This window comes from Nicotiana attenuata, unplaced genomic scaffold, assembly GCF_001879085.1.
Source record: "Nicotiana attenuata strain UT unplaced genomic scaffold, NIATTr2, whole genome shotgun sequence".
NCBI lineage: Eukaryota > Viridiplantae > Streptophyta > Magnoliopsida > Solanales > Solanaceae > Nicotiana > Nicotiana attenuata.
The window spans coordinates 43,050-55,287 of NW_017673505.1; the positions used below are offsets into that span (position 1 = coordinate 43,050).

The 12,238-nt window shown below is 35.6% G+C and overlaps 1 protein-coding gene across 4 annotated transcripts; it reads right to left on the bottom strand.

The window, feature by feature from the left end:
• Positions 1 to 1,087: 1,087 nt before the first annotated feature.
• Positions 1,088 to 12,033, bottom strand: LOC109216569 (DNA repair protein XRCC2 homolog). Of its 4 annotated transcripts, none has more exons than XM_019380732.1 (12): positions 11,775 to 12,033; positions 10,586 to 10,733; positions 7,302 to 7,447; positions 5,712 to 5,782; positions 4,623 to 4,685; positions 3,465 to 3,599; positions 2,828 to 2,930; positions 2,653 to 2,689; positions 2,478 to 2,569; positions 2,247 to 2,378; positions 1,772 to 1,930; positions 1,088 to 1,678 (listed from the first exon to the last, which is right to left on the bottom strand). In XM_019380732.1, the coding sequence occupies exons 1-10, from the start codon at positions 11,958 to 11,960 to the stop codon at positions 2,355 to 2,357; spliced, it is 1,005 nt and encodes a 334-aa protein (XP_019236277.1). In that variant the 5' UTR covers positions 11,961 to 12,033; the 3' UTR covers positions 1,088 to 1,678; positions 1,772 to 1,930; positions 2,247 to 2,354. The 4 variants fall into 4 exon arrangements, with proteins under 4 accessions (XP_019236277.1, XP_019236278.1, XP_019236279.1 ...); XM_019380733.1 differs by having other exon boundaries at positions 1,088 to 1,687; XM_019380734.1 differs by having other exon boundaries at positions 7,302 to 7,390; positions 11,775 to 12,020.
• Positions 12,034 to 12,238: the final 205 nt, after the last annotated feature.

Sequence of the window (12,238 nt, forward strand, 5' to 3'; positions counted from 1 at the left end):
TAGGTGAGAAGCAACTTTCCTCCGTATGGTGAAAAATGTTGCTTTCTTGCTTTTTATTTCTTTGAACAAAAATACAAATCAATTGCTCTCTATGTTTCTATTTAGATGACACATTTCGCTTACTGAGAGTTAATTTGGCTCTCGATAAACAAAATATGTCATTTAAATTGAAACAGAGGGAGTATTATCTGTGCTATCACCTTGAGACTTGCTCCCACTCACTTTTAAGACCATTTTATGGTCACAAGGGCATTATAAGGAGAACAATGTTCTTTTACACAGGACATGATAATTCAAGGTTAGACTCTTTATTTAGTTGAGAAATAACGATGGATATGCAAAAGGTTAAACTAGGGGCATGCTGTTGCTTAGGGTGTTCATGGTTCGATTTGGATCGGTTTTTCCCTAAAAAGAAACCAAATCAAGTAAGTCAGTTTTTCAAATATTAGAACCAAACCAAACCAATTAAGTTGGTTTTTCTCGATTCGGTTTATATCGGTTTTTCGATTTTTTCGGTTATTTGTCGGTTTTTTCTTAAATATAAGACATACACTACCAAACACATATTCCGGCGACCACATTTTCAATGTAACACTATCAAATCAATTGCCCTTTCAGAAATCTATTATTTACCAAGATATATTGATGATAATTGAATCAAATAGTGATGAATAATTTAAGGACTCAATTAAAAATATGTTATTTTTAACACGAAATGGATTCTTACACTAAACAAAAGAAAACAACCAATCAAACTATAATGTAAAGGTAAAGAACTATATTAAAAGTGCAAACTATTAACATTTACCATAAATTTTTTGAAACTTTGTATAACAATATACATATATATAGGTGTAATAATAAATTTGAAATAGCTACTCCTATAGTCGGTTTGGTTCGGTTTTTTTTCTGATTAAACCAAACCAAACCAAATTTGATCGGTTTTAAAATTCAAAACCAAAACCAAACCAAACCAAAAAGTATCGATTTTTCTGATCGGTTTGGTTTGGTTTTCGATTTGGTTCGGTTTTTCGGGTTTTTATGAACACCCCTACTGTTGCTATTGTAAATTTCCTAAAATTAATGATGAACTTGTAAAATGTTCTGGGAACTAATAAAAGATGCTTAAATACAGACCTCTTTACTTCCAAATGCCATTTCCATGCTCAACAGCTCTTCTGGAAGTCATTCAAATTATTTTCGAACATAACATACATTCTAAGACCTCCCAAACGAAAGAAAATAGAACTCCAGAACAAGGTTTCCAACAGCTCTTGTGCAAAAGTCATGTCATTAATTTATCTAAACACAATATATATTCTACGAACTCCAAACGAGGTTTACTTCTTATTCCTAGCTATCATCCCAGCAATTATCACAGCAGCAACACAAACGATCGCCAACTGAAGAAAAAAAAATGCAGCCAACTTTTATCGCCAATTTCAGCTCATCTGCTACTGAAATTACCAATTGTGCTGCTTGCCTGCTTGTACTTAGAAGTTTTATCTGCTTCACTGTTCACCTCATTTGTGTTAATCTCAGAGTATATGTGAAAAATCCACAAATACTGGAAAACTTTTGACATCTGCTCTTCTCCTTTTCTTTCTTGCTTTGGTTGTCATTCATATTGGCTTGATGTTAAAGAAGATGGACATCATCGTCTCTCAGTCGCCAGAACCTGCAAAACCTTGAGTCCTATAAATCACCTTTTACATCACTCGACACGATACACAATAATGAACATGTCAAAATCTAATAATGAGATGCCTACCATATTGAGGACACTCGCAATTTCTTCTGCCAGGAATTTTATCTATCCAAAATCTTCATAGGCAGAAAAACTCTTCAACCTTTAGCTAACTTAGGGTCATCCATGGTTATTAATCAACTTTTGCCCAAGCAAACAACCAATGATGGTCCGAGGAAGAAGCTGTACATACAAATTTATTCAGCTATGAAAGAGCTGATGAACTAAAATTAGTGGTCAAATTTCTACAACTATAATCTAATTAAAATCAAGTGGTTCTTTAGACTAATTAAACATTCTCTTTCAGCATTTCTTCAGCAATGTAACCTTCTGGTTTATGTTACTCCATAGTAACTCTTTTCCAGGGTACAGTAGCAACAATTAAAGTATGCCACGATGAGCAACAGGGATCAAGTATGTCTACAACTAAACAAAGTATTTGTGGGTGGGGGGTGTGGGGGGGTCAAGTGCAGATATAAATGAACCAAATTTAACTTACAGTTGATACCACTGGCAGATGAACTGGTGACATTAGGAAATTCATCTTGGGCTTCAATTAATTGCCTGACCTAATCAGTATGTCAAAAGCCAGTCCAAAAACATGTCTTCATGATATGATGTATGCACCATCCTACATTTTTGAGGTAACCACATTAGTGAAGCTGGAGAGAGAATTCTTGATTACAGAAAGCACATCATTGTAAACACTCAAATCTTAGATAGCACATACATCATTGAATGTGAATTTGTCTGATATCTTCAGGGATGGCAACAGCCATTCCGACAAATAGATGGGCTGCTTTTGATATTTGCTACTATCATCTGAAGAATAATGAGAAAGACAATTTTTAATTTTATGGAAAGAGCAAGAGAATATGACTGGCCTAAATGACTTTGAGCCATACCTGAAGGACGCACAAGTATTCTGTGAGAAACAAAGGACTGCAACAACCACAAAAGATTATTAAGGCTAATAAGCTGCTTAAAGTCCAAATATTTAATCATGATGTCTTCACACTTTCAATCATCTAATTCACACAAACACACACATCTTAGATACTTAGGACACATTACAAATACCTGCCACACAGAAGGCATATACTCCCGATACAGTTGAACACTAGCACTACTTCTGATGGTCTTCGAGTCCAAGGTACCCTCAACAGACAACTGTCCTATATTCCTGTTTGAGTAGTTGCAAAATAGAGAATGATAATTGTGAGAAAGAAAAATATTTGTACAATTCAGCAGTTTTAAATCATCAAGAGATGAACTTATGACAACAATAACCATCAGCTTTCAATTAGATCTGGAGCAACTGAACAGTTCAATAAACATGGTATGCAGGACTCTTTCCATTATCAATCAAATTACAGTTCACTTGATCAAATTCAAAATATGGTACAGAAACTGGTCCTAAACTGGTACTTTCAAGGTCAGAAGCCACTATTGATGATCAACCATCTGAAGTCTCAATACATATGATGTTACTTATTTAGTTGAAAAATCAGAACACAAACTCTCCAAACCAATGAGCCCAGAACATGAAATTAAAACCATTGCACATTGGCAGACAGACAGTACATATAGGGCTTCTGTTTTTTTCCACCTATCCTAGGCAGGATAAATTATCATATTATCAGTTCTTTTATACCCAGATTCTATTAAAATGCAATACAAGATTTGCTTTGGCCAAAAGAAATGTAATGAAACCAACCTAACTTCACGTGTTGTATATTTATCCTGTAAACTTGTTGCTTTCGTAGTTAGAACAAGCATCGGATGCACCAAAAGAATCCTCTGGATCTCTTGAACAACACTCTCTGACACGCTTTGCAGGGACAGACTTTTCCTGGTAATAAGACAATTATCTATTGATAAGAAATTCATAAATTATAATTTAAGAATAAGAAGAGAAAAAGAAAGGTGCAACTTATTCAGGAAGAAAAGGATCACACTGCATATAATGCATACGTGAGAAGTACAACTATGAGTTTCTCTGTCCTTACTTCACATTATTTTATAAGATAGGAAAATATATGAAAGAGATACATTCCTCGTTCCTGTCTCCTTGCATTCCTTTTCTCTCCTAAGAACCAAACTTAAGTGTTAACGTAGAGAATGCTGGGTGGGAAACATGAACAGATGAAAACAAGCAGAAGGAACTCGTAATTCATTAATATAGTGCTAGAAGTATGCACTTGATTTAACAACATGCGAGGCTCCCCAATTCCATGAGAAAAGAAGAAAAAGAAATGACAATTGAACTGGGATTTATTCAACATGATAGAGTTATAAAAAAACAAAAGAACAGACACTTAACTGTAACCTTCACAATAGGAATGGAGTTATACATCTAAAACGCATGCAGTAAAAGAGCTCTTAAGAAGCACCATTCTCAAACTGAAAAGACTATCTTTTAAATCTTTTAAGCACTCTCCAAGAGCTGAGGCAGGTTTTGCAAGAACTATTTATCGTGCATGTGAATTTAGTATAACACAACCAGCATTTTGGCATGACCAAGAATAGGTTCATTTTTTAGATGAATCCAAGAGTATGAAATAGTAAAACAGGCTAATAAACACAAACAGACGCGGAATACAAATATTGTCAGCAAGACAATTGCACATTTGCACTTCTTATCCTCTATGTTTTGACTGCTGATGGTCACTTTCTAACAAACAAATAGGTAACAGAAACCGCAGCCCTAAATAACACCACGAAAATGCTACATAGCAAGGTGCTTAAGGAGAGGTACTTGGAGACATAAACTTTCAGGCTTCTCCATTACTCATTCTTTCCGGGGTTCATTTCAGATTGCTTCTTTCATTAGTTTTTCCTCTTTTAAATGTAAGATATCATAGTGGACTCTAACCTGTTAATGCTCCCTGGTGGTATAGATGGTGAAGCACGATCCATCCAATAAAAAGCTCCAATACTGGTCATACAAGAGAAGCAACATATCTTAGTAAGGTACAGAATTCTGTTAAACCACTAAGGAGTACTAAAAAAGGAAAAGACCTAAAGAAGACAAAAGGAGAAGGACCACAGAGAATGTCTGAACACAGATCTGATGATCTAACCAATAACCACCAAATTGATAATTTACAGTGTACTAATGTCTGAACACAGATCTGGTGCATTAACAGAGAACAGCTAAATGGATCATTCGTTGCTAGTACAGTCCTTTGCAACATACATGTCAAATCTAGTCAAGAAAAAATCTAGCCCAAGTGAAAACAGGAAAAGAATATATTTCCCACTCCCGCGCTCCCTGGTGCACTGCCAATGAAACGGACAAGGAACTATAAAAATTTACAACTTTCCAATAACAGGGCACCTTTTGATAAATTGGTAATGTCCTTGGATGTTCCCCTGATAAAACATGAACAAAATGTCATTTTAGAGAAGACTATCTTACTAGAGGTTTCTATCAGCATACCATAGGATTGGTTGTTTTAACATGGCCACATGAAGAAATTGGCAAAATGCCTAAAAACAAAGATAAGTCAGGATTTATGACTGGTATTCAAAGGTTGAGAATTATGTACTACGAGGAGATGTTTGATTTATGTATCCATAAACTTATCCTAAGAATAATTTATATTTTAAGTTGATCTGCAAATGTTTCATGCATAAACAAGGATAAACTTGACCCTTTTAAGCCAAATTCTGGATGTTATCATTGTTTAGATACCTTTCCTTCTTTGCTATAACTGTTCTGTATTCTTCATCTTATCACGGGGATTTAACACATCTTCATCAATTTCTCAACATGTTCATACAAATGCTTTTCATGTCGGTGGAATCCACTTGCTACAGAGGTCAATGTAAGACCCTTACCGCAAATGATAATCTTGTTTATAGTAATCAACCATTAAAACGTCACGTGTTTCTCTTTATTATTTGTATGAAACTAAAACACCAGAGCTAACATCACAGAGAAGAGATCATAAGAAGAAACCTGTCAATCATAAGCAAATAAACACCAGTACCATGTGCCTCTTTTTCCTTTTGAAGTTGGAAATGCATCGTCTGCAATGAAACGAGATTGAAAGAGTAAGCGACATGTTTGTATGAATTATATTTTTTATATTCAAAGATAAAGAAAGTATCTCACTTACTTAGCCAATCAAAACGAAAGCTTTGTAGAAATCTACAGAATGATAGAATAAATTAACAGCATATATTCACAGAGGAAAGTGTTGAATCATGTGATCAGCTCGTCTAAACGTTGAAGATGTTAAAGAGAACACACTTTTATCTACTTTAATTATATTTTCAACATGCCTCCTCATATGTGGGCCTGATTCTTTTTTTCATGAGTCAAGCACGTCGACATTCTTTTTTTATAGTAGATGGCGGTGAGACTTGAAATCAAGACCTCTGTTGACCTTTGTCTAACTCTCCTAAAGAGTTTTAAAGAAAGGACCTTGAACCTAACGCAGCTCCAAAATTAGCTTATGATGTGAGGATTGTCAAAACCACGTAAAAAGACTACATTTCATATTCTTAACCAATCTGGACACTCTAACACCTCTTTGCAAGACAAAGATTGGAAATCTGAAATGTGAATAACGTAAGAACAAGTCTTAACATTGAGAAAAACAACAAGGACGAATGCTCTGATACAATGTCGCATTGTGCGACCAACAACAACAATTACACCCCAATCCCAAAGCAAGTTAAGATCGACTATATGACTCATCATTATCCATATTGCACTATCTAAACCCGTCACAACCCAAAAGCATAAAAACTTAGTTTCTCAATCACTAGAAATTCTCTATATTTTCTACTAGCATATAAATTTCTAACGAGACCTCCTCGCAGATATTGGACCTAAGTAAACTTATTAACATGATAAAAATATAATCTTATCCAATAGTATCACCTATAGAGAATTTTTTCCTTTGCGTCCTATTGTTCGCTAGGTATGCATAGATTCCAAGAGCTTGTAGGTCTATTGAGACAGCTTCCTTCCACATATGGTTTTAGCTCAACTTCATTCACTCAGCATGGTTTCACACCTATGGACCGTAGCACCTGGAGATCGGTGTAGGACATGACCGGCCTTATCAAGTGAGCTTCGTCTAGAATAAGGACATCTTTTATCAGTAAAATCTAAGACAAGGACATTTATCATTCTTAGACAAAAACAGTTCAGAATTGGACAATAAGTGGAATGGGGCACAAATTTCCAAATTGTATACCAGTATATTTTAACAAGAGAATGTCAACGTAGAACCATATCAATATCTTTCAATCATAGAGCCTCACTTTATTTACATCCCTAACTTCAAGAAGATTGTAAATTGTCCACAATGCTGGCCGTAAAATAATTTAACAAAGCACTAGCAAGGTCTAAGGAAAAAAAGCTATATTAAGAGAACTTCCAGGTAAATTGATAGGAAAGATGACTTATTAAAAAAGAGATAAAGAAAGGTAAGAAAAGTTAGAAGCAAAAATAGATAACGCAGATTTTTTTTTATTTGAGAAATAGGTAACAAAATAAAAAGCAGAAATTAAAACCTTAGAACTCATTCTAACTCACCTTAAGAGTGGCAAGAAATTCAGAACTATCATAACAGCGTATGTACAAGAACCTTCTCATGCTGACTGCGAACAATTCTTGGTCATATTCTGAGTGCACATCAAGAGAATCATCCACTTTATTTAGCTTGTGGACTACGTCATGGCCTGATTAGACAAATTAAATCAAAGACTACTTGCATCAAATGTATGAGACCTTCAACATATTTTATTACTAGCTTTCTAGTAATGAAATAACAAATCAAAAACTAGTACTTTCTTTTTCATTCTAAAAACAATTACTAGTTTTTCTACCCTTTTATCAATATTTCTGTGTGTGTATTCTTCATTTCGTGCGAAGCGAGCCTTGGAGCATCTGCAAAGTTTCTCCTTTGGAGACCTGCAGGACATAGAATCGAGGGGTAAAGTAGCCTCTTCACAGAAGTGTTTAGAGAAGGTTGCACATGGTAAAAACACTCTCCCTCTACCCGCACTGTCAGGAAGCATTTTCTGCAGGAGGTAAGTCCGAGAAGTTTTATTGTGTGTCCCGCACAACTTACATTAGTTGTGTGAGGCTCCTTTTTGTCTCACAAATTTGTGGACCCCAATCTTACACTTCTGAGTCCACAAAAATCTGGGTCCACAAAACTGTGAGACAAAAAGATGCCTCGTATAACTAGTGTCAGTTGTATGAGACACAAAATAAAATTTTCCGGTAAGTCCCTATTCTGCCTCATTTGCACCTTTCCCCACTAAGCCTCGAGGTAGTCAGTTGAATTGCCCCATGCAGTTTTCCACTGAAGACCCTATCAGAATTTGGAACTTCTAAGCTTCTCACCCGTGGACTACTATTCCTACTTTCTAGTTTCTCTTATGAAAAATCTTTAGACGGATACTGGTTATTGGTTAAACGCCAACCCCTACTATCAAGGGAGCAAATGGTAGCGCTCAACTCTTGAATTTTTAAGTGATACCTAAATGCTTTATTTTTATTATTTTTCCCGTTGACAAGTCTAATGAAATGTCACCAATGTGCACCAAGGAGATGCAAATTATATTGATACAAGTGATCAGTGTCAAACTAAAAATTTCTATCAACTATCTACACATAAAAGGATCTTTTATTTACACCAAAAGTATAATCAGCAAACAGAGCTGTCGATCTTCCATATGGATCTGTCAATTCCTTCAAACATCCTCCAGTTTCATTCTCTAAATATCACCCAATAGATGCATAACAGTGCAAATTCCAGACTTCCTTGCTTTCCTTCCTTATTCTGCTCAGCCTCCGTGTCTCAAGGGCATCAGCAACTCTTAAGGGAGTACCGAGTAACTGTGATATACTAAACATGGAATACACCACAATACATAGCTCCACAAGGACCACAACATGACAAAAGATGAGGAGCAAATGTTTAGTGTCCTTCCCTTCTTTCTTGCACATACACTAACAACTCATCATTATAAAACTCCACTCAAAATTCTGTTTTTTTATTGGATTTCACCAAAGCGCCACTACTAATTCTGTGCTACATATACTTTATCTTGCTTACGAATTTTCTGTGCAGTTACTGAATGTTTTAACTTTCTTTTTTTCAAGAAATACTAACCTGTAGAACTTAGAGTTAAATAGCTAGCCCTACACCTCGAACATTTGAAATTATAATCAACACAAGTTACTCAAGAAATGGAATCTGCAAACAATTAGAAGATGCTCCAAAAGCAAACAGAAGAGTGGCAGCTTAGTTCATGAAACTATACTGCATTTTCCGAATTGGGTTATGCTTCTTCAATAGTTCAAAAAATTACCTAATTCTTAAACCCAATATCCAATTACAATGAATTAACTCACAGCACCAATGAGTTCAGTCCTCTCGTCACTCGTGTTAGAGGGCTTAGATACAACCTTGATTTATCTCCCCTATTTTTTATTGTTTTTTATGTCGGTGGTGTCCGGTCCAACTTGCACCTGCACCTCGACTATTCCACTGGGTACCTGCTAAATCCGACACCAACACAAGTACCAGATAACTCTACCCACCAAAGCTTAGACAGTTGGGAATAAATCACCTAGTACTTTTTGCCTTTGCTGGCATTTTAACATGAGACTACATGGTTCTCGTCCCACTTTATTCACACTAGGTCACACACTTGGGTTATTTCCCCCATTTGTCAAAATGCCTATGTGTAAAAATGCAATATCACGGTAGATTACTAAAGGTAACAAAGCAAATCACCAATATTGCAACACCAAAAGATCATAACACGCACCCATTCTAAAAACTCATTTTAACTCATCCAGACATGACAAACATAAGTCAACTCTCAACCTAACAGAATGGTTACCGACTTTGATAAACACTCAATTGGCTCACCAATCCAAAACAAGTATTCGGTTGATAGAATCAACACAGAAGCATATTACAGTTTAAGTACAACAACATTCCCAGTGTATTCCCACAAGTGAGATCTAGGGAGAGTAGCATGTATACATATCTTACCTCTACCTTGTGAAGGTAGAGAGGTTGTTTCTGGTAGACCTTCGGCTCAATGAAAGCAAATTCACAGCAGTTATGACAAAGAACTACGAAAAGATAAGCAGTAACAACAGCCAAAAAAAATAATATAACCGAAGCAAAAGAAACATAAGGTAATAAAAGAGACCTAAGAATAGGGAATACGAGGATAACACTAGTACTACATATATGGAAAAAGAAGTACGTGCTTGAAAAGAAATACGCTCGACTACTTACTAACCTACTACCCTAATTCTCGTCCTCCACACCCTCCTACCAAGGGTCATGTCATTAGTGAACTAGAAGAATAAGTAGTACAAGGGTTACAATTCTTTCAAAGATGGATTATGAGAGATGTTCTGAATCTTCAAGGCGATGTAATCTTTTCGTTTGATTCAACTGAATTGCTAAGAAGCAGTATCTGGGTGTTAATAAAAACTTTTGAAGTGGCCAGGAGTTCGTTTTTTAATTTATAAAGAAGGTTCATTGTTACAAGAGTTGAGGCGTTGGTTTACTTTGTAAGTATAGATGATTGGCTACATTTTGGGAGGCTTAATGTGTGTGTTTTACTATATAATTCTGTAAAGACAATACCAACTTGCTATACTATCAATAACTACTTCAATTAATCGCAAAAGAAACACACACAAAAAAAAGTTTTGAAACTATAAGCAAAAAAAGTAACCATACATCTCCAGCAGTTGACTAAACTATAAAATTAAAGCCCCCCAAGTCTAAACAACGAGGAAATTCCAAAATACAAAATATAAACTCAAGAATAAACATCTACCATTTGCTTTAATGATCCGCTGCTTCAGTGATTGTGAAAGGCCTAACACATCAAAACGACAATCCAGGTCAACAAACATTACTAATCGCTCCAAGCCTCCATAATTGATGCCCTTCCATGCCTTAGGCAAAATACAATTAATAGCAGCCTAGCATTGAACCGAAAAAATAACATTAAGCTTATAAATTGAAAAATCATATAATCCAAAGACTATGGTATTAATGCTTTTATTTTTCACACTTACATTAGGTTTGATATTTGTTAGAAATCCTTTTAAGCAAGTTAAGGACGTGTAAGACGTCGTGTAGGCATGTGTGAGAGTTTTAGAGACCTCCTTATTTGCAAGATAAGTTGTTTCCCTGGCCATGAAGAATTATTCCAATATTAGCAAATACTCGTTTGGTCGTGTCATTTGGGGAACTTCAAGTGAACCAGTGAAAGGTCGGTAAGAATGTGCATTTCAAGTGAAGCTTTTCGAATCTTCAACTTCTACTAACAAATATTCAACTTCACAAACCTTTTATTTTTCAATTTAAGTTTATGTCCAACAATTCCCATAAACTTTTCTTTTTGTGATAAGGTAGGTGTCTAGTCCAGCTTTCGTGTACCTAAACTATTCTACCAGTTACTACGGATCCAAGATTAAGCTTTATGGGTTCACTCTTTAAGGTTCTTAGCATTGAACTCATTATATTTCAAAGATTATAGGTTCATATCTACTATTCATTGCAATTTTGAAGAATTGTTACTCATAGAAGTATTGGGTTCATAGGAACCCAGTTATTTCAAAGCTCCATCCGCCCCTAAGCACAGGTTGCTAACTCCCACCAGCACAATTAATTTTGCCCACCAAAGCTTAGCAGATGGGAAGACTTCCATAAACGTTTTCTCAATTTAACTTCAAAAATTCATTTCTTTTTTAGTTTCATCTGAAATACTGTCCAAATGCGGAATGAAATATACCAGAACAGTCAGAAAAACTTAACAAGTAGGACGCAACTAGTTTTGTATTGAAACCTAGTTAATTGATTGTTATGAGTAGACAATAAAATGTAGGAGCCAAAGAAGTAGAATATAAACTTATATAACAAATCGTACACACTCGGAACTACTTACTTTAAATTCTGGACTATGTATGTAAAATGTCGTAGATGAAAAGGAAAATTAGGGTTTATATTCTGTGACTTGCCTGAATAAGGATGCGAGTTTTGGAAGAAGGAGAAGGGCCGACGATCTCGACGACGTTGCCGGCGCGGAGAGGGATGCGATGAAGAGGTGGAGGTAGTGGTAAGAATGGCCGCTCCGAGAGAACCCTTGTTAGGAACTGCTTCGCCGTTTCGTCTCCTTCTATCCATTGTCTCGCCGACGACGCCATTTTCACACTCTCTCTCTGTTGCTCTGATGAAACGAAAAAGGGAAAGTATAACCAGCTCGAGAGAAAATGACAAAATATTGTTTGAAGACAGGTTATTATTTTTTATCTACATGGTATATTAAAAAATTATTTATTTATAAAAATACCCACCATCTTATTTAGCCTCCATCTATCCAATTGACATAGGGGCGGATTTAGGGGCGGACCGAAAAATTACACGGTATATATAAGGTAAAATATGTTCTTTACCTCTATATATTATGTTATGAATCCCCTTG

Coding starts and splice junctions, on each gene's coding strand:
- LOC109216569 (XM_019380732.1), bottom strand. CDS start 11,960: ATGGCGTCGTCGGCGAGACAATGGATAGAAGGAGACGAAACGGCGAAG. Junction 7,448..10,585: donor GCGGATCATTAAAGCAAATG/GTAGATGTTTAT, acceptor TTGTCTAATCAG/GCCATGACGTAGTCCACAAG. Junction 3,600..4,622: donor CCACCAGGGAGCATTAACAG/GTTAGAGTCCAC, acceptor TCTTATTACCAG/GAAAAGTCTGTCCCTGCAAA.